The sequence below is a fragment of the Durio zibethinus genome, chromosome 6 (genome assembly GCF_047325235.1).
Source record: "Durio zibethinus cultivar Kanyao isolate XHJ-2024 chromosome 6, ASM4732523v1, whole genome shotgun sequence".
Taxonomy (NCBI): domain Eukaryota; kingdom Viridiplantae; phylum Streptophyta; class Magnoliopsida; order Malvales; family Malvaceae; genus Durio; species Durio zibethinus.
The window spans coordinates 33,972,052-33,993,714 of NC_143167.1; the positions used below are offsets into that span (position 1 = coordinate 33,972,052).

At 34.5% G+C, this 21,663-nt stretch overlaps 3 protein-coding genes and 2 long non-coding RNA genes across 10 annotated transcripts; 3 read left to right on the forward strand and 2 right to left on the reverse strand.

Annotated features, from left to right (window-relative positions):
• Window positions 1–1,140: 1,140 nt before the first annotated feature.
• Window positions 1,141–4,288, forward strand: LOC111284500 (uncharacterized). Of its 3 annotated transcripts, none has more exons than XR_016343253.1 (4): window positions 1,141–2,283; window positions 2,778–2,845; window positions 3,506–3,613; window positions 3,727–4,288. It is a non-coding gene; the product is annotated as an uncharacterized LOC111284500 (long non-coding RNA). The 3 variants fall into 3 exon arrangements; XR_016343254.1 differs by having other exon boundaries at window positions 3,748–4,288; XR_016343255.1 differs by lacking the exon at window positions 1,141–2,283 and adding an exon at window positions 2,555–2,662 and having other exon boundaries at window positions 3,748–4,288.
• On the reverse strand, window positions 4,266–6,806 carry LOC111286174 (tetraspanin-2-like). 2 transcript variants are annotated; one of them, XM_022876001.2, is made up of 2 exons: window positions 6,161–6,806; window positions 4,266–4,834 (listed from the first exon to the last, which is right to left on the reverse strand). In XM_022876001.2, exons 1-2 carry the CDS (start codon window positions 6,656–6,658, stop codon window positions 4,523–4,525), a joined length of 810 nt encoding a protein of 269 aa, XP_022731736.1. In that variant the 5' UTR covers window positions 6,659–6,806; the 3' UTR covers window positions 4,266–4,522. The 2 variants fall into 2 exon arrangements, with proteins under 2 accessions (XP_022731736.1, XP_089619308.1); XM_089763182.1 differs by having other exon boundaries at window positions 4,266–4,830; window positions 6,157–6,806.
• Window positions 6,807–7,004: 198 nt separating this feature from the next.
• LOC149518604 (uncharacterized) lies at window positions 7,005–9,090 on the forward strand. Its single transcript, XR_016343256.1, has 3 exons — window positions 7,005–8,386; window positions 8,482–8,506; window positions 8,587–9,090. It is a non-coding gene; the product is annotated as an uncharacterized LOC149518604 (long non-coding RNA).
• A 98-nt stretch (window positions 9,091–9,188) lies between these two features.
• ACO1 (ACC oxidase 1) lies at window positions 9,189–10,587 on the reverse strand. The gene is made up of 3 exons (XM_022876383.2): window positions 10,365–10,587; window positions 10,056–10,279; window positions 9,189–9,952 (listed from the first exon to the last, which is right to left on the reverse strand). The coding sequence occupies exons 1-3, from the start codon at window positions 10,464–10,466 to the stop codon at window positions 9,358–9,360; spliced, it is 921 nt and encodes a 306-aa protein (XP_022732118.2). The 5' UTR covers window positions 10,467–10,587; the 3' UTR covers window positions 9,189–9,357.
• Window positions 10,588–12,621: 2,034 nt separating this feature from the next.
• On the forward strand, window positions 12,622–20,527 carry LOC111284699 (K(+) efflux antiporter 4-like). Of its 3 annotated transcripts, XM_022873559.2 has the most exons (20): window positions 12,622–13,008; window positions 13,233–13,276; window positions 13,787–13,845; window positions 13,984–14,062; window positions 14,159–14,220; window positions 14,318–14,393; window positions 14,563–14,637; window positions 15,448–15,519; window positions 15,599–15,682; window positions 16,688–16,756; window positions 16,977–17,054; window positions 17,151–17,239; window positions 17,346–17,442; window positions 17,515–17,568; window positions 17,801–17,896; window positions 18,579–18,767; window positions 18,857–18,934; window positions 19,204–19,248; window positions 19,653–19,742; window positions 19,900–20,527. In XM_022873559.2, exons 1-20 carry the CDS (start codon window positions 12,792–12,794, stop codon window positions 19,978–19,980), a joined length of 1,734 nt encoding a protein of 577 aa, XP_022729294.2. In that variant the 5' UTR covers window positions 12,622–12,791; the 3' UTR covers window positions 19,981–20,527. The 3 variants fall into 3 exon arrangements, with proteins under 3 accessions (XP_022729294.2, XP_089619309.1, XP_089619310.1); XM_089763183.1 differs by lacking the exon at window positions 17,515–17,568; XM_089763184.1 differs by lacking the exons at window positions 19,204–19,248; window positions 19,653–19,742; window positions 19,900–20,527 and having other exon boundaries at window positions 18,579–18,773.
• The last annotated feature ends 1,136 nt before the right edge of the window (window positions 20,528–21,663 follow it).

Genomic DNA, 21,663 nt, shown 5'->3' on the forward strand with positions numbered 1-21,663 from the left:
TGTGTGAAAGCAATAAACTCAGTCAATGAAACAAAAACTATGGGCTATCGATTGATTTATAGCACGTAAGCAAGCTTGGAAATGGAAATAAATACGATTTTTTTTTTTTTTTTTACAAACCATCTTATAGTTTGGAAAAAACAAGTTTTAAGATTTGAAATTTCGAAAAATATTATGATTTACATGAATAAATTAAATTAAAGTTTAATTTAAAAAAAAACCTGTGAATATAAAAACACTGGAAAGGAATCCATGACTTTTTGACTTTTTTTTTAATGTTCCTTTACATCTACAGTATTGATAAGATTCAATTATCAAGTCAGCTTCCAACATGTTAGATGCAACCAAACAAAGGAATCACAGCCCCTAGGAATAATTTATCTAATCTATCAAACTCCGTTTTTGAACTGGTTTAATAATTCATCATTAGCTGGTACAATTGCATGGTTTTCTCCTTTTCCCTGTTCATGAGGCAGCCGTACAGCCATGAATTTTAACCATTTACTATTTTGTTTTTGTTATAGTTTCCACTGGAGAGGCTCGGCCCAGGACAATCATTTCATTTTTGCATGATTAGTTTTTCTTTATTTTCTAGTACACCAGCTTTAGTGAGGAATGAGGGCTACATATATACAGGTCTTTTCCATGGGGCTAGTGGGTCTTTTTTCTGGAGCATGTTTGCCACTCAATTCGCATGATTCGTGATGGAAAATGAGAACTTCTCCACATGCAAAGCAACCATGCTAAAGAACCGTATGCTTATTGTCAATTGATGCTGACATTGGATTCACACTTTACACTTACCATTGGAATTCTTTAGCTTAGTTGCTGCTAGCTTGCAAGCATTTGTTTATTCTATACTGATAAATGCCTATTTGGAATAAGACAAAAATTTTTTAATAAAAATTCAATAACCATTTAAATTTTTAATATTTTATTACAATTAATTAATTTTAAAAATTTTTTATTTCAAATCTGTTGAACCTTGAAGTATTTATTTTTAATTTAATTGAGTTTACAATTAAATAAAAATTGATGTTGATGATTTATTAATTTTTTTGTAATAAAAATTTAATCAGTAAAAATAAATATTTAAAGACCTAATTGATTGAAAGGAGCTTGAAAGATTATTAAGTTTTACCCGACGACCTTAGAATAAATATGCTAGGCTTTCTGACGCTCAAATTGTACCATGGCGTGGTTTCTCTGCAGCTTCCTGGTGGCCCCTCATCTTTTCCTACCAATTGAAGAAGATGGTATTGCCCTGGTTAATTTGGTTGTATGCGTTGGTAGATTTAAGTACTGATTAGTCTATTTTTTTTAAAAAATTATTTATTTATGTTTTGTTTTCAAAGAGTTGAATTGATTTGAAAGAGAAGAAGATAGCAATTCTGTCCGTATTCTATTTTCAATTTTCCCGAAGTCGCCACTATTTTGATCCACGCAATTGTTTGGGCCTATGAAGCTTGATGGTAGCGTTCACAAATTCCAAATCATGAGTTCATTTTTTGTCGATTCAGTAATGATCTTGGGTTCATTTTCTTGTACGTTAAAGGCTTTTGAACTTGGGAAGTTTGATCCTATCCCACATCCATTTTGCCAATAAGGATTCCCCCAGAGACATCCACTAGGCAATTTGGACTGAGTCAATGAGATGTCTGGTCGGCACTGGAACAACATGGAGATGACATTTTTGGGTTAGATGGAACTCATGTTAGTTTCTTAAAATGCTTCTATGTTCAAGGATCATTTTGTGGCAATGTTCAGAATTTGGCGGCTCAATTTGTCCCGTCGAGAAGGACATCCACGATAACCAAACGTGAATTACTAATGTAAGGTCAGACCCCGAATACTACAAAACCACACTCTTGTCTGAGGACTTGATCACACCGCACGACAACCTTGACTCTGTCATCGTCAACATAACACCCCATCACTATTAATCGTACAGTTGCTAATGTCCTAAGTGCCTGCTATCATTTCCCAAGTAGCAGCAGATAAATGTACAAAAACGAGATGATGTCAAAGATGGCACACCTCGGACTTCAACTGCAACAAAGGTTCCCTGTCTTGGCTGTTGTTAGTTATTCTTATTTGACTTCTGCCGCCGTTATTTCTGTTTATAGTCTTTCAAGTAAGGTGAAAAAATGGAACAATGGTGGTACACTGCCTAGTAGGCTAGTGCTGGGCTAAGGGTCTTCATTTTGGACTCAGTACATGAACATGGTTGCCAATTGCAAATCTTTCATTGCTTCTGTAAGGCAAAAGGGTGCTGTTGAACAGGTGCATTTTTCAATGGTTACTAGTTCTTTCTGGGTTTTTTTTTTTTTCTTGCACTTTGAATTATGTTGGCGGATTATGAAGGAGTTAAATTTTGAAACGTAGTCCAATTTGCAATATCTATTGATTGGGGATTCAGGAATATGACAAGTTGTCTTTTTATAGCTTTCCGTTATTTCAATTTTAGAACGCAATTTCTAAGCTTTTTAAAACGGATACGTATCAAAATGAAGAAAAAAAAATCAACTAAATAGTTGATGCATAATCATCATAAAGACTAAGTTGATTGGGTTTTGAAGTTGACTAATTGCTTGATTGTTCTTGACCAATAATAAAAAAAAGATTTTGCACCTTCTGAATTGTATGGGACAAAGGGGGAAAGGTATGAAACCCATCAGCCGACCATTGTCTTAACGCTATATTTCATCACTAAATTTCAAATGGAAAGTATTGTTCTCTCTGAATGAGATGCCAAATCCCCTCACTTTACTTCACAGGTGTTGCAGAATGTGGAATGGCCAGAACAGTTCCCCTTCAAGGATGAGGATTTCCAACGCTTTGATGAGTAAATAATGCATATCTAATTTTGCTGCTTAAATTGAATTCTATGTTAAATTTCTGCTTTCCTTGAGTTTATTCATCTAATTTTCTTTTCATGCTTTGATTACTCCATGGATTAATTTCTTTGCTGCTGTTTCTTACTCACCATCTTCATGATGATTACTCACCTTTTTGATTGCTGATTGGAGATTGGAGAAGTAAATTTTGAAGCATCTCTTACCAATTTTAGATGAATGAGGGTTGTTGATGTGACACATGTTTGGCAAAACCCTTTGTTCAAACTACAGAGAAAGTAACATGATTAAAACATGAGTGTGTTGAATCTGTAATTTCTCCTACACCAAGGGCTTTATGTTTCAATCTAGCACTTCCGTAATTGCTGCCTATATCTCACGTTACTTCCTCTAGACTTTGCCAGATTGAAATAGAAAACGAAGTTCATTTGTACTGTTAAACAAACAGCAAAACTCACAGCACTCCCTAACCCATCCTTGCATATATCATCCTATATTATACCAATTACAGGATTCAATGCTTCAATCAAGCAGATGTTATTTAGCTATGCTTTGCTTCAATCATTTCAAAGTTTTTCATCCTCAATGTTAAGCATATTGACCAGGTTTCAGATTTTCATAGCTTTAATACACCTTTTGATATGTTTCAGATCACCAGATTCATTATTCTATGAAGCTCCACACTTTGTTACACGTATTGATGATTTCCTCCCAGCAATACTCCAGGAGTTAGCATATTGGATATGTGCAGCAGTTGGGTAAGACATTCTAAATGTTGATGTAAATCCATGTGCATTCATATGAGCATATCCAATTCAAGGTACCCAAGTTGATGGTAGACTCTTATTTGATCCTTTTTTTTTTTAAAAAGGAATTTCACTTCTATCTGCAGGCTGTTGATATAACTCCTAATCCTGGACGCTCAGATCCCATGTATATTGTTTACTCTTGGAATCTCTCTCCTGCTTAAGAAGCTATCAGGCTGAAGATTATGAGAAATTTCTTCCAATCAATGAGCTCCTTTTTTGCAATTTTGGGAAGGGAAACAAATTGTCTCACATGTCTAAATCTAAAAACTACAACCTGGAAGCTTAATGCACATCTTGATGTTGTAAGTTGTAACCCTGAAAACCCCTTTTTTTCCCGATGCACTGCACCTTTATCCCGCAGCTTCTTGTTTCTTAACATTTCTTGTTATTATCAAATTACAAGAAATTTTTAGAACATCAAAAAGGCATTGATTCCCCACTCGGTGATGTCGCTGCTTTTTTTTCTTTCTTGAGTGCGTGTTTGTGCATGCCTATGCGCCTTTGAAAGGGTCGCTCTCGCTCTGCTCTCCCAACATATTGTCACATTTCACCTATCCAAGAACATTGTATTTGTTGTAAAGACTTTTCAAATGGAAGAATCTTATGCTCGTGAAAAGATGATAATTTTTTAGATTCTATTCTCGTTGCTTAGTATAATAAGCACTTGAAACCTCATTTGGCCTTTCCTCACTGTCGGTCCATACATTTTCTAGATAAAAACAGAACATTGGAATATATGCACGACATTACTGACAACAGACCCATTCAACAAAAAGATAACAAAAAATAGAAAAACTAACCAAATTCCAATGAGAATCGGAAAATTGAGGTTTCCAAAGATTTTTATTTGTTTTTTTTTTAAGTCCAACCCCGTTTGTAGCTGCGGAAGAGATCCTCCGTTTGGGCATTCTTGAAGGCACTGCAGGCAATGATATAGACCCATATCAGTACCACCACTGCCACAATGAGAATTATGTTAGCTGTCCTCCATTCTTTCCTCAGGTTCCCCAGCAGACCAGCCTTGCATGAGTTGCAGTTATAGCAGAGTTGGGTTTGGTCATTGCTCCATAGATAGCAGTCAGGGTCCCCAGTTGGGTTCACTGGGCTCGTCCACAAAGTTGGGTTCACAAAAGTGTAGCCACATACTGTTGGAGGCTTACAACATCCTGACTGTCAAAAAGAACAATAGAACAAAAAAGACTTGAACTAATCAGAAAACAACAATAAAAAGGCAAAAGGGAAAAGAGAGACCTCCCCACTATGCAATATTCGCATTGTCACCTGGCAACCATAACCTTCATTTTTTTTTTATCTTCTGCAAATAGACTATAGAGACAAAGCTATTACCTTATTAAAATGGAGAATTTTTTAATCACGTCAAAATCCCATGATTTCATGCTAATAATTCACATGGTAGGTGTTTACTTCATTGGCACAAACTTCTCCAACCCACAAAATGAAATTTGCGTTGCCCCACGCCACACAGGATGTGCCTGATTCTTTCTGATGCATTATCAACAGCTATGATTTCAGCTATGATGAACATAGCAAAAAGTTGTGCTGATGACAATCTTGTGGATCAAATTGATCCATCCATGGGGCCCAGGCCAATAATGAACAGTAACATAGTGGATCCTACTTTGTATCATCAGCACAACTTTTAACGTTAAGCCCATAATAGTGGGTCCTACTTTGTATTATTTAAGATGAAGTGGGCCCTGCTATAGGACATCAAGTCACACCCTAACGTCCTATTCCACCAAGTTGCCGTGAGGCCAATTATATCGCCATAACCATCAAGAAAAGGATCTTACACCCAATCGCCATTGGGAAAATAAGTAAAGAATAGGGTAAACAAAGTTTCTGTTTAATGCAGGAAGATGGAAGGCACCTAATGAGAAAATTTTTTTTTTTCAGCACCTACATAATAAAATGATTAAGGTTTAACACATTTTTAATTTTATTTTTTAAATATTCCTATCTAAGATTTTGTTAACAATTAAAATATTAAAATATAATTAATCAATATGATAAAGATATATCATTATTTACAACAAAATAATGAATGAAAATGACATTTCTTTGATTTTAAGTTTAATAAATGAGTTTAAATCTTTATCGTTTGAAAACTGTTCAATCAATAGTTGACATATTTATGGAATATTTATGAAAAAAAATTAGTCGATGTTTCTTAGATCTAAATTTCCCCCAAAGACTTAGCAGCAACCATTAAGAACGTGCCACATTATTTTATGCGATATTCTTAGAGTGAGGAAAGTGAAGATCTAAGGACCAGTTTGGTTGTCTGAAAAACAAGCTCTTCTATTTTTCAGATGAATAGCAATGAACAAATTCTGTTTATGAATGGCTTTCATGTACCAAAGCTTATGGAATTGTTTAAAAGTGTAATGGTATCTTCGTTAAAGTATCACGAAAAATTAAGAAATATGGCCATAATTGAAAGGAAAAGTTGTACAAAACAGAGCTTGGACTTGCCTGAAGAGGAGAGATATGAGCGGCAAAGAATTGATCAGCAGTGATATATTTTTGAGTCAACTTAGGACAAACATCGGTGTCAGCTAGACAAGCCCTGATCTTATTCCAGCTCTTGGAGTCAACTACGTGGTTTCTAAGCCAACTTGAGTACCCATCAAGCCTATACTCCTTGTAACCCCTTCCAGGCACATCGTAGCTCCCATCAGGCCTTGTAACTATGAAAGCAAAGACCAACAGGATGAGGAGGAGACCTATGAGGATGGCCATGCAACAAAGATAGAAGGCCAGGAGTGTTTCCTTGTACCGGTAGGCACCGACGAAGCCAGCAAGGGAGACGAAGAGGATGAGGAAGCCAAGGAGAACGACAGGCCATCGGAAAAGGTGGATACAACCGTTGTCAGGCTTTTGGGCTAGCCAGATGCCAGCTGCAATGATGGGGATGGAGCATATAAGTGCTACGAAGTTGAGAACTGCTGTTATGTTGTTGGCTACTCCCATATTTGGTTCAAGGAAAAGAAGAAGAAAGAGAAAGGAGTCTGGACAATGGAGAGTGGTATGTCTGAAGATTGGGTTTTTGTGCTATTTTGGCCTTTTTATCAGTTCGGTAGTTTTTAACCTGTTTTGGTGTTGGAACGGGGAAAATGGTAATTTTGATTGGATTAGATTACATATATTTGTACATATTATTATAGCTTCTGCCTTCAGGAATGTCTAAAGTGAAAAGCATTAGTAACTGTTTTAATGGCTCAGAAGTTAGAAACCAGTAAACATGTTAATCATAATTACCTTAAAAATTCCCAACCAATCTGTGTGATGTTACCATGTGATTTTTTTTTTTTTTTGCAGGAATTATTTTTATCTCTGGCTTTGATTTCTCCTTTTTAAACAGGAAAAGTTGTTGAAAAGTCAAAATCATGTTCCACCAGGCTGAAGAAAACAAGTTACAAAAAGGGTTTAGACAAGGGAAAATTGAGGTCGAGTTAAAGGCCAGGCCATTCTGTTTTGATAAAGACAAAAGTGTCTTCTGTCTCTTTTGACTCTCACAAATCACAATTTTATCTAATCTACTGCCACTGGTTAAACAAATTTCTTCAATTCAATGGCAAGTCTTGTGATTTCTGGGAAATTCCCCCTAATTCCAGTTTCTAATGGAGCTATTCTAATTCATTACAAATGAAGTTTGACCAATTGACAAGATAAACCGTCACTGGTAGATACAAATGTTTAGAAGTACTACTACTTATGGTGGCAATTTCCATATACAAATCTAAATCAAGTAATGCATAGCAATTGGCATAGACATGAACAATCTCGTCATTCCCTGAACTTGACCGCTCAAATCTCTTGTTTTAATATTAAGCAAAGGGGAAACTAGGAACTCAAAGACCGTGTTTGATGACGGATAGCTTAGCACATGCTTCCGATTTACGCTTCGAGGAGGCTCTTCCCACGGCGTCGCCATGTGGCACGTTGCCTTTGGATCCCACACTTTGAACGCTTTTTACAAAATTCGAACCAAGAAAAACCCCAGCAGCAACCCGACTTGCAGTAGCTCAATTATTACATGCCACGTTGTGACACATATCAAAGCATGTGGCATAGAGTTACTTCTGTCTATCTATTCAGATGCAAGTTGAAAGTTTTTCCCGCGTTTTCCCGTTGGCCTTACATCCTAGAAGACAAAGGAAGCCAGAAAAGAATGGAGCCATGTGTCCCGTTGTCCTACATTTTCATGAATAGCCCAACACCAGAAATCGAAGCATCTCTTTGAATGCAACGATCTTTCAATGCAACAACATCGTCATCGTCAACAACTGTTGGGCATTTCGTGATCAAAAGTACAGTGATCTTTTTTTTTTCGTTAGGAACCCTCGATTCAAAGTCAAAAGTTGTCGACACATAAATCAAAATAAATGAAGTGGAAAAAAAAAAGAAAAATTAAGATTAGTTGAAATTTACCTTAATGATGTTTATACGTTTGAATTTATAAATAAAAGAAAAAAGATTATTAAAGGATAACAATAACGTAACTGAACAAACATAACATATAACACTGAATATCAAGCTAATTTAACATTTCAAGTCAATACAAATATCCAAATATCCAAATTATCGTTGAAAATTCCTAATGAATAAAAAAATCACTATACCTTTTGACCAACATCCCAAACCGTACAATTCCATGGTCAAAGACTCATCTTTTTCTTCACCTGCCACGACAAAAAGGTAAACCCAGAAATTTTAAGCAAGAAAGAGGCTTTCTTTGGTGTTTTTTTATTTAGTTTTAGTGACTGATGAGTTCATTTCATTTTTTTTTAAAGATTATGTTTATAGAGACTCTACCAGGTATGGTTCAGTAAAAAATATTGTCATTTCTTGCTTTGGAGAATAAGAGGTTTAAGGGGAAAGAATTATCTAAGTGGCAGGTAATTTGTTGAGTGAAAGTCAAGGGCTTGAATTTTGGGCCATGAAAGCAGCACGGAATCTGCCTGATGCAGTGTCTGAATCAAATGTTAATGAGCGGATTTCTGGTTTTAGTTTGGACTTTGGTGAAGAAACAGTTGGTGAAGAGTTTGAGTCCTTGCCAGAAGCTTCTTTGTTGAGGTGTGGAGGAGAGGGGATTCATCTTTCATCCCTGCCAACAATGTGTTGTCTCCAATGAATTAGTATGGACAGATTCATTGTTTAATCTCTTTCAGAACATTTTAAATCATAATTTTAACTCAGGATTCAATCGACTATCTTGTTTACGGCTGAAACATTTTCCAAATCTTTAAAATTTGGGAACTTTGTGTTATGTTTGGTCACTAAATGTGCTTCGCTATTGATGTCGCATAAGGATGCATTGACTGAAGCAGTTGAGTGCACCAATACTCTTGTTACAAAATCCATATTATTAAGATTAGCTACCTTCTAACTATTTTTGTTAATCTATTTAGTTGAGACGAGTAAAAGTTTCATTTTAACTAATAATATCAATATTATTATTGGTCTTCCAGAAAATGATTGAAATAAGAAAACAAGAGAATGAAGGAAGCATTAGTTTTTCTTCTTTATTGGAATTATATATATATAATCTTCTTTGCTTGCAGGAGAAAAAGAGAGTAATACATCTTTTAACGTTCGAAACATAGCATGAAAACTGAAAATATGAACCATGAGCGAGCAATACAGGGTAACCCAAGTAATCGGTACTTTTAGACATGGAAATTATGATGCCCATTAGCCACTGTTTTCATGGACTCAAATCTTGGACCCTTCTCTGAGAACTTAGTGGTTGAATAAAGCTTCAGGTAATCCTGGAAACGGTAGTGATTGGGGTATAATAGTTTGGGAGCTGGAGAAATAAGTGCATCACCAGCAGGATTGTAGAATGTAGCAATGGAAAGTCTGCTTCCATTTTTTTCTGCCATGACACGATGCAGAACACTTTTATACCTCCCATTGCTCAACACCTCCACTTGGTCACCTGTGTTCACAAAGATGGTGTTGTTCTTGGATGGGGGAATCTGCACCCATTCTCCATCTTTCAGGAATTCAAGGCCAGGGACCTGGTCATCTTGGAGCAAGAGTATGATCCCACCTGCATCGGTGTGTTCTCGAAGTCCTCTCACAAGCTCTGGATTAGGACATTGAGGGTATTTTGCCACTTTTGTCCCCACAGTAGGACCTTTAGTTCCTGAGAATGCTTCCTTTATGTAATTTTTCTCCAAGCCAAGATTCTCACACATGAGCTCAGAAAGCTTTTCGCCAAATTTAATCAGTTGATCAATGTATTGATCCATTGCTTTACTGTAAGCATGCATTGTTTTAGAGTCAGTTTAATCAGTCGTGTTTACGCTATATAAAACAACTAAATAAGCGAGTACAGCATTCTATTAACTCACTTACTCACCAGAGTTCCTCTGATATGTTTGGAATTTCATTGATGTTGGATTTTGGGTGATGCCAAATGAAAAAAGTGCTTTCCCAGTCAATATCAGAGATGATTTCTTTGTTCTTTAAGCTTTTGGCTACCTCTGATTCATAGAAGCTTTCTTTCAAATTTTCATCATAGAATGCATTCACCAACTGTTTCACCTTCTCCATCAAATTCTTGTCAATTCCATGGTTATCAACCTGCAGATATTGGCAATTTTAGTATTAGAACAAAGCTAAATCACACTTTAAGTTCAACCAGAGAAAAAGAGCTGATGCTCTTAACCTGAAAGAAGCCCCATTTCTCACAAGCTTCGTGCAGAAGAGCCATTGTTTTGCTCCTTTTCTCACCATGGAGTTCATCAAGATCTATCACGGGAATCTCCATCTGGTCTCCTCTTCCTAATCCGGATTGCAAAAGATGGGTAACTTGGAGAACTATTTATAGGCATCAAGTCGGTGCTTGGGTCTAATGGAAGCAACAGTAGTTTTAGGTAACTATAACATCATGGCAGGGAAAAAAATTTTGGGTAACTAGAAGAAGAGATAGGACATGATTAATAAGTCCAAGTTCAATTCATTACCGCTATGTTATACAGTGTAAAAAAGTTCTTCCATTTCGCTATTTTGGTCAATCATGCTTTCTTCTCAAGTAAGCTTTATAGTTTCTTTTTCATAAAAAAACGAAGAGCGTAAGTGAGGTGATTTGAATTTTAATGAATAGTTTTTTAAAGATGATGATATAAATTAATTAAATTAATTTTGAATTATTTTTTAGCTTCAATATATATAATTCAGTAAGTACATGTCTCATTTGTTAGAAACAGGCAGCTTCTTGCATTGAGTAAAACTAGGGGTGGACAATGAATTGGTGTCAAACAACCAAAGGGAAACCGTGGGAGTGGGACAAGGATCTAAGCTAGGAAAAAGGAAACAATGGGCGGTTCCGAGTAGCGACTGCAAACTTTTTTTTTTTAACTAAATTTGTAAAAGAAAAATCATATATATATATATAATATTATATTACAGCATATAAAATTAGATGGTTATATATATTTTTTTCACATATGAACAGTATTTAATATATATTATTTAACTTTAAATATCAAAATTTTTAAAAATAAATTTTATTCAAATTATTTATAATTTTTTAAAATAAAATTTTTTAATAAATTATAATAAAAATATAAAATTTTAAAAAATTAATCTTATTTGATTAAAATTTCACCAAAAAAATCTCTTTTTAAATTTAAAATTTTCAAATGAATACTTTTATTTTGGTAACTTTTTTTTATAATTTTTAATCTTTTTTTAAATTAAAAAACATAAATATCACTTACTATATATTTTTTAAATTCAAAAATATTTATAATTGTTTTATTATAATTTGACTTTTAATTATATTATATGTATTATATATTTTAAATATATAAGTGATTAAATAATTTTAATTTATATTTTTATATATATTTAAAAAATAAAAATAATCCATATATCATATAAGTAACAAGCTAATCATAATAAAATATTACAATCATATGATTTAAAACAAATAAATAAATAAATTAGTACATATAAATGTGAGTTTTATATAATATTTTGATGAATCCAATATAATGTTAATATAATTAATTAAATATAGTATAATAATTATAGATTATATATTTTCAAAGATGTACCTGACTTATTAGTATTCGATTTATCCAATTAAATATTTTGAAACTATCATGGTAGTATAAACAATTTAGTTAAAAAACTGAATTACTTAATATTTAATCAAATCAATTGCGTTATTAATATTATAATTATTTATTTAATAATTTACTGCAGTTATATTAATTACAGAAATTAGACTATTACATTATTTTCTTTTGGAAGTATGAAGGTAGTATTACAATATGTAAAATATTTCATCTTAATATTTTAATTTTTTTTAAATATAATTTTTTCCAGACATTTAAAATTAAAATTTGAATGAAATAACATATATATTTTATTTTTTAAATTTTAAAATTAAAATTTAATTAGTTAAAATTAAAAATTTAATACTTTATCAATAATTTAGGAATGTTAATAATTAAATAAAAATATTTATTTATTAATTTTTCAAACTGGATCAAACGAATTCGGGCTTAAAAACCATTGTCTAAGCTCAAACCCGAATTTACCAGACTTATAGACTTGGACTAACGGCCCGATATTTGGGCTGCTCTTTACAATGAGCCCATAAAGACTCTACTTTCTGGTTTCCAATAAATTCCAGCTTTTCTTTGGGGAGCGTGAAGACCACAGCTCAACCACTTTGGTAGTGCAATACCGTAATTTCCTTTTTGTTTTATTTACGGATATTTTTAACGGCGCAATCTTCAGACTTCAATTTCAATATATGGCGTTCTGTACACCCGATATCCTTTAGCGCGTAGGAGTAGGATCAACACCTTATTTATGTGATATTAGTATATCTTAGTCAAAGGAATTTTTGGTAGTTTTACTCAACCTCCATTCCCAAGCTAACTAAAACTTATTTCCCTCTCGTTCTCCACAAACCAGAAAGAGAGGAGAGAAAAAAAAAAAAAAAAAAAGGTAGGGGGGAAGGCGCAAATCTAACGCCCTCACTTTTAGTTTTGCTAACTCACGCTTGCTACTCTACGCAACATTCGTTTACTTTTTCTCTCTCTAGTTATTTTTTTTCCCTCTCACGAAAACCTCCGTAATGAGGAGGAGACTCGTGGCTCTCTTCTTCATTTGCGATCTCTTCGTATTCGTCGGTTCCGTCGCCGCCATTGATCCCGAGTCCGAGTCGGCGGCGGAGATCAATGTCACAGCCGTCCAGTCCAATGTCTCGGACCCGAGATCCAGAGAGGATAGTTTCGCCAACATGATCGATCGCGCTCTTGAGAAGGAGTTCAATGACACTGACCAAAACGAAGGTCCGTGCTAGATCTAAACTCTCACTCACCCTCTCCTTTTGCCTCTGCATTTGTTTTTATGTCGGTGGTGGTCGAGATAGGGTTTGAAGTCTGGATCAGCTTACTCAATTTCTCTTAATTTTCTGTTTTCATTAAAATTTTTAATTTTAAGAATTATTTTATTTCCTCTTTTTTTTTTTTTTAGTTCCAATTATTGGAATTCTTATTAGGGTTTTCTTTTGCAGCCACTGATCCTGGCAGTTTCAACAATAGTGTTGCGGGGAAGCAGGTTTGTAGTAGGATGGTAGCATTCTTTAATTTTGTTATTCATTTTCAATAACCTTTTAATTTTGAAAGTGATTATGTGGTCACCTTAAGTTCCCAAAAGTAGAACTCCTTTTGTTGCATTGCATTTTGTGCACTCTCAACATAAGAATGCGAAGAAGTCTTTGATGCAGTTGGCTGCTGTTAAATTGCAATTTTGGTTTTAGTGTTTAGAGGACCTTAAACATGATAAAAAAAAGGAAAAAAAAAACGTTAAACCAGATATTATTCATTGCTACTTTTAGGATTAGTTATAATTTGGACAATATCCGTTCTAGTTTTTAACCGAGAAAAACCTGAGATCAGAGCTCAGAAGTCAGAACCATGCCATTCTTGCAATGAAGATGAAGGTTTTTTCTTGTAGTGGCACTTTTGTTGCTTGAACTTTAAAATACTTGTCCATTTCTGACATTTTCTATTGAGTAGAAACTCTTCTTCTTGGGTGGTGATAACAAAATTTGTTTATTTTTGTTAGGCTGTATTGGAAACTGTGGCTAGAGTTAAGTCCAAGAAAAATGAGACCAAGGAAGAAAAGTAAGTATTTTTTTCTTCAATATAAATTCATAAGAAAGAGTAGTTATCACGATAGGACAACTTCTTCTGGTATTGTAGGCATTTCACTTCGCTAACACACATTTGAGGAAGCTAACACTTTTTTGAGCCTTATGTCAGGTCGTTTCAGCTCCATGATGTTTTCCATTTGGATAATGAAAACCAAGCTGAAGATGCACCAACATTGATAGATCAAAACGTATGTCCAGCAAATGCTGCTTCCAGAAATTGTACTTTTGGTGTAGTTATATTTGAAGTACTTAATTGTTGATAATGTTGGGATATTTCTCTGCAGGACAATGTCTTTATAATATCCAACCCAAAGTCGAAGTATCCTGTTCTACAACTAGACTTAAGGTTATACTTTGATTATATATATATTTATTTATTTAATTTGATGTCATTACAATTTTAATGAAGATAAGTTTTTGATTGTTCAAAATGTTTTTTGCAGATTAATATCAGATCTGGTAGTTGTCATTGTCTCTGCAACATGTGGTGGCATTGCTTTTGCTTGTGCTGGACAACCGGTACTTATGCTGTACCTTTTATGTTCTTTGTTCCTTTAGCTTCACCCTTTACAATATTGTGCTGCTTTTTACATTCATTCTCAATCTCTACTTAAGAGCTTTTTAAAACTTGTTTTTGATTCACAATGATAGGTCTTCTCTAAAGGACGGTTACATTTTGAAATTTCAGGTTATTACTGGATATCTACTTGCAGGATCTATTATTGGGCCTGGTGGTTTTAGCTTTGTTGGTGAAATGGTGCAGGTATGTTGCTTGTTTTCTTTGATGGTAGCTGGCAGTTTACTTATCTTTAGCTTAGGAAACTCATTGTGGTAGTATCTTTAGATTCATTTGTTGGAGGATTAGACATCAAGAGTTATGAAGTGAGGTTCAAGTTGGTTAACTGGAATGAGGCAGGATATCTTAACCTCTTTCCTACTAGGAATTCTTTTTTTGGGTGCCGGGCGGGGGTGTACATTTTAAAAATTGGATTTAACAGATGGTGATTCCTGTATGAAACTGCTAGACAAAAACAGGAAAAACAGGGGATTTTAGGAGAATTGGTAATTGAAGTTGATAAGACTCCAACTCATTTTAGACGCTTTAAAAATCATGATACTGACTTAAGACGACACCTAGGCTATTATGTTGTAATAACTGGAAATAATTGTTTAGTTGCATATCTATACTGACAAGTCTGACATATATAAAGCCAACTAAAGCCTATGAGCATGATGTGGTATAGTGTACAACTACCATATTTCCTTAAAATTTCAGATTCGGTTAAAATATAAACGTTAGTTTCTACTTGTGTGATATTGCCCTGCATGCAAGGGTTCCAAGAAAGAGAACTGGGCCTAGAAATGCATTTATATGCATCAAAATGGTAATGCACGTGCTATTACTTGTGTTGCTGTAGTGAAGAAAACAGTCTTATTAATTCTTCATGAATGTTGTTTAAGGAAACTGTGGCAGTGAGAGAAGCTTACAAATTTGTATGTTAGCCCTTTTCTCTTTTCGTTTTTAAATAATTTCACTTACTATATCCATATTTTTATTGGCACATGCATTCAGGTTGAAACAGTGGCTCAATTTGGCGTAATCTTTCTTCTTTTCGCATTAGGCTTGGAGTTTTCAGTGACAAAGGTTTGCTTCTTGTCTTTTACTCTCCCTATTAGATTTATTTCTATGATCAATAATACTCACCTTGTTACAATTCTTGCAGCTTCGTGTTGTTCGAGCAGTTGCTGTTCTTGGAGGTCTTCTCCAAATTTTTCTATTCATGTGCTTGTGTGGTATAACAGTCTCGGTATGTCAATTATTGTTAGAAATATTATATGTAAATGTTTGATATATAAAGTCTTGCCACATAACCTGTGCATTTCTTGGATTCTGAGTTTTAATATAAGTTTTATATTTTATACCAAATAAAGAACTGAGTTTTTTATTGTACCCTTGAGAGGCCATAAATTGACAATTAAAGGCTTAATATCCTTAATTAAACTACTTAAAATTTCACTGCTCACATCATTCTGCATGTGATAAATAAAGTTTTTCTTCTTAGGTAGTCATGGCCCATGTGACTCAACTCTATATCTTTTGTGTGTCTCTTTCTCCCTTAGTTTATGGTTTTCGCTTTTCTTTCTACCATGGCAGGCTGCCTATTTAGTGTTGTCCATTACTCTATCTCATTTTAGGTTGCAATCTGCAAGGCTAAAGTTACTGCTTTGCAATGTTCACAATAAATGTTGAAATATGCTGCTTGCTATTATTTGTTTTAATGGTTGCTATTACCAAGAATACTACAGGTTTGGTGTTCAAATGGCCCTATGTGCAAAAGATAAACATACACCCTTGTGGCACTGGCTTGGGCTTTAATTATTGGTCTCTCTAGTTTCTGTCTTCTCGGTTGTTTTAAACTTGAATTAGTTGTATGTGGACAAATGGAGGTGTCAGATTGTCAGTCTAATATTCCAATATTTAACTTCAGAAGCTGTGGATGATATATTTCTTATATTGTGATTTATCATTCATGTACTGGATTCTAAAACAACTGGTGTAAGTGAGCATCATCAAATGGTTGTTTGGGGCTCTGGCTAGATGTTATCTGCTATTTTCCATCAGTTGAGCCAGGGTCAATTTATTTGTTTGTTCAATTGGGCATGTTGATAAAGTGCTGCTTTTCTATTGGAGAAGATATGGTGTTTTCCTTTCTTTTTTCCTTCTTTTACTGATGTTACGGTATTTTCCTTCCTTTTACTCAGATTATTATAGCTATGAGTTTTTGATGGATGCAGCTACATGCTTTTTGCAGTTATGTGGAGGTAAACCTTCAGAGGGGGTTTTTGTTGGTGCATTCCTGTCTATGTCTTCTACAGCAGTGGTAAACCTCTATGAACTGCATAGTGACTGAGAAATTGAATCGGTGAAATTTTTTAGTATATTACAGTTCATATGAGTCTTGAACTGGTTGGATAGTTTCTCTCTCAATTTGGATAGAGAAAAGTACTTGTTCAAGGAATCACATTTACAAATATTATCCTTCCTTATATAAGTTGTTTCCTTTAACACTCACCATGACTGCTTTGTTTTTATGATTCCAGGTTTTGAAATTTTTGATGGAAAGGAATAGTATAAGTGCTCTTCATGGTCAGGTTACAATTGGAACTCTTATCTTACAGGTATTTATTTTCTTGGTCACCACATCAGTTAAAAGAATATTTACTTGTGCTTTGATACTTGGCTAGTTTGAAGTTTGAACTATCATGGCTTGGCAGGACTGTGCTGTGGGTTTGCTGTTTGCTTTACTTCCAGTTCTAGGTGGCAGTTCTGGCATCCTTCAGGGAGTATTATCCATGACTAAATCGTAAATGAAGAAATCTATAGGATGAGCTCTCTTTGATGCAGTTGAGACAAAGATCATCAACGTTTTGTAGGTTTCTTATGATAAATTTTTTCTTTCAAAATTTCAGGTTGGTGATTTTAATCACATTTCTGGTCATTTTGACAATATTATCTCGGACTTGTGTGCCATGGTTTCTTAAGCTCATGATAAGCCTATCATCACAGGTAATGTGTATTATTTGGTTCAATTCTTAAATCTATGTAGACATTTATTAACACAAATATTTATTTGCACAGACTAATGAGCTCTATCAGTTGGCATCCGTGGCGTTTTGCTTGCTTGTTGCTTGGGTTTGCTCATTTCCTTCTTACTTCTTGCATTGTAATTAACTTATGAATTTCTTTGCAACATAAACATTTGAAAGATTGTCTTATTTTTTTTCCATGAGTTGCTGCAATTTTTTTGCTCACTCTTGCAACTTCTTTTACCTAGCCAATAAAACCCATGTGGCTTTTAATTCGCTTAGCAATCTAGATTCATGTGTATATGCATATACTAATGTAGCTTGTTGTGATACTCCAGTGTAGTGATAAGCTGGGTCTAAGCCTTGAGCTGGGTTCTTTTGCTGCGGGAGTGATGATATCAACCACTGATCTGGGCCAGCATACACTTGAACAAGTTAGATTCTAGTTTTGTGTACCCTTTCTGGAAATTTCAATGCCTGACTACTTTTGTTATGCTCCTCTTGTAGTCCTGTTTATAATTATGTGTTTTGCATTGTGAGGTAGATTTATGAATGATGTAAAAATTGGTTACTTTCCTACTTAAAGTTAACTGTTACATAAGCTCATTGACCATTTATGTACACAGTTAATATTGGAATCCCTTTCCAGACTGAGTTGTCAGTCTTAAATGTTATTGAATCTGCTAAAGGCAATTACCAATGGTGTAAGATGAGTCTTTCTGGTAGAAAGGTAATTCACAGAATCATAGCCCTGCCCATACTAGTTGTGCTGTTAGCAAAGTCTTGTGTACATCAGGTGCTATTGTGGCCATCTGGTGTGGCTTTTAGGGTTTCAGTTGGTATTTTCTGCTGCTGGAACTTATTTTCCGCTGCTGGAACTTATTTTCCTTTAGTTTAATTTGGTTTGTGATGCATGTTTGAGAGCATTATTGTAAATATGAGTTCAGATATGAGTACATGTGAACTTTTTTTATTCAAATTTTTTGGTAATACTCCAAACAAATACAAGTATGCTACTACAGTGTTCTTGCCTTTTTATGCATTGATTCCTTATCAATACTCCTGACCAGCAATATTCTGCCTTGATCTCTCTCTCTTTCTCTGTCTTCTATACAGGTTGAGCCCATTCGCAATTTCTTTGCTGCTCTTTTCCTTGCCAGTATTGGGATGTTGATTCATGTGCATTTCCTTTGGAATCATGTTGATATATTGCTAGCAGCTGTAATATTGGTGATTGTTATTAAAACAATGGTAGTTGCTGCAGTTGTCAAGGGATTTAGATACAGCAACAAAACTTCGCTTCTTGTATGAGTTGAGCGTACTACTTGCATATTTGTATTCATTTTGACATCATTCTGTAAAGGGGCATCAGTTCCTTTCAACTTAATGTGTAGGTTGGGATGTCTTTGGCACAAATTGGGGAATTTGCTTTTGTTCTTCTGAGTCGTGCTTCTAATCTTCATCTAGTTGAGGTTTGTACTCCATTGCTTTAATATTCATTTAATTGAAGTTACTACTGCCTATGTGGCTGACTCTCTTTCTCTCTTCACCCCCACCTACCTGCCACCATGAGTCTGTCCATCCCCTCAATGTATCTGACCGATTAATTTACTTAATTTAGTGTTGTTAAGTACATCATACATTTTTATCTCATAACAAGAACTTCAGTTTTTGTTTCTTTTTTTCTCTTTGTGTGGTTCATACTTGACAATATTTGCTGAAATTCTTGACATTGCTGCAGGGTAAACTTTACCTGCTACTTCTGGGCACAACAGCTCTTAGTTTGGTATGTGAGCCTTTATATCCCATTGCATTTGCATTTGGCATTATATTCTCTTCAAGAAAAAAGAAAAAAAAAAAAGAAATTTGAGAATCTCCATGGTTTTATTATTCTGATTGTAAGTACTGAACATGCGACTGAAGGGTTAGTTTGAATCTGTACAACTGCCATAAATGTCCTATGCTGCAGTTGTTTCTTCTGCTTATAGGTTCAAAAACAAATTCTTTCAGATAGATGCAATTTGTTTAAGCATTTCTGATCAGAATGGAATGGAAACTTTTAAGTTCCTGATTTAGCTGCAACTAGCCAATTTCACAAAGTTCTTTCATTGTTAAAATAATATTCTACAATAAAGTACCAAGCTGAATTTCTATTAAGATTTAAAATTGTGGTCATTAAATAACCTGCAGGTGACTACTCCATTGCTTTTCAAGATGATTCCTGCTGTTGTTCATCTGGGTGTGCTCCTGCGGTGGTTTCCTCCTGATAGTCCTAGTGAGGTAATCAATCTGCATCTGAAATAAACTTCATGGTATAATGGTATTATCTTGATAACAGATCACTGAAGAGTGTTGCAATGTTTTAAAACTTTTGCCTAATTATTATTTGTCGGAACAAGTGTTTTGAGATTATGTTGAACATTATTTCTCCTCCCAGATTGGTTTTAAAGGAGATAGTCTTCGGGCAGACAGTGCTAAGCGTATTACTTTGATGGTCCAAGGCTCTCATGATTCATGATATTAAATAAAACATGTCCCAGAAAAAATGCAAATTTCCAGCCTTTACCTGATGGGGGTTCTTATACTCTGGAGGACAGGTGCTTAAAAGTGCAAAAGAAGTTGACTGACAGAAAAGTTTCTTTTCCATTGCAAAGTTCTTCATGATGTTTGCCGGCATCCCATGCTATTTTCTGGCCGAGCAAGACTGTATAAAAGACAGCCAGACAGCCCCCAGATATGAACAGACAATATAAATACGATCCTCCTCCTCCTCCTCCTCCTTATGCCCGGCATAGTCTAATATTGGTTCAGGTAATGGCATTAAACTATCCCAGGTGACCTTTGTAAAATAGGCGTCCATTTTATAATGTAATTCAAATCAATCTTTTCCCTTCGCTCCACTTCAATTGATTGGTTTATTTTTTTTCTGGGTGAAGTAGGCAGGTTACAAATGTCCAAGTGTATACATTCATGTTTTTGTTCCTGTAGATTCCGCACATTGACCTTAACCTTGTAAACTTTAAATTTTGTTTCGCATATTAAAATTATTTCACAAGGTTTCGCAACGTAATGTTAATATTCATCGTATTCATACTTACTAAATCTTACCAATCCCAGGTGTTCCTTTTTTCTTTGTTTTTCTCAAATATTATAAGTGGTTAAAGAGCAAGACTTGAGTCTTGGATCCTGACTTATCACCTAAAGCCTAAAGGACGACAACATAGAATTTTCGAGCAAACAAACAAAAGTTCTTTCTCAAACCAGACTTTCGTGGTTGTGTGTGTGGGTGTTATTGTATGGGTTGGTTAGATTAGATTTCTGTGAACACCATCAAAAGGAAAACTTTCCTAGTTTTGAGGTTCAAATGCAAGTGAAACGCCGTACAAAACCAGTTGGTGGATTTTGAATAAACACAAAAAATTATTATTGCAAAACATTCGGATGATGAGGTCAACAATTGTACAGAGAAATTGGCCATCCAATCATTGTCAGGCATGAATTAAAGTATATAGACAAAAAAAAAAAAGGGCAAAACAAAATTCTTATTGTCTTTGCAATAAAAGAAAAAAAAGTTTTTCAGAGTGCCGATGATGATGAGATATTTTGATATTCTACCTTTGCAATGACGTTTGTCTTCACTTGACAGGGGGCCAAGAGTACCATACGAGGAAAAAGTTTCTTTATTAATTCTGGTGCAGGTCTCTATAAATTTGGCAGGGTTCCTTTTTTCTATATTGTGGTCCGTTTTCTTTTTGGTTAAGAGTTAATTAGCTGAAAATAAAAAGAAATTGAAGCCCTTTTATTTAGTTTCAAGTAAGCAAATATATATTTATATATAAAATTACTCTGTTTAGATATTGTTAATACAATTTTTTAATTTTATTAACGGTGTTAAAATACCATAGAATGCTTCATTGATTATTATATAAAATATATATCAAATGAAATTTTATATAATATATATTTATAGTTAGGTGAAATGTCACTTTATTACAAAAGTGATCATTAAAATGTGCAAAAAGCTTAGGCCCTCAAGTAGGTAAAATTAACAGTAATGTATATATATTTTTTGTCGTGTTTGAAAAGGATGTGGAGCTTTCTTACACGTTCACACACCCACAAAGACAAAGGAAATTAATGGCTCGATGGTACATTAATTTCGTCACTCCCACAACAACCTCTCTATTCAGTTTAAAAAGTC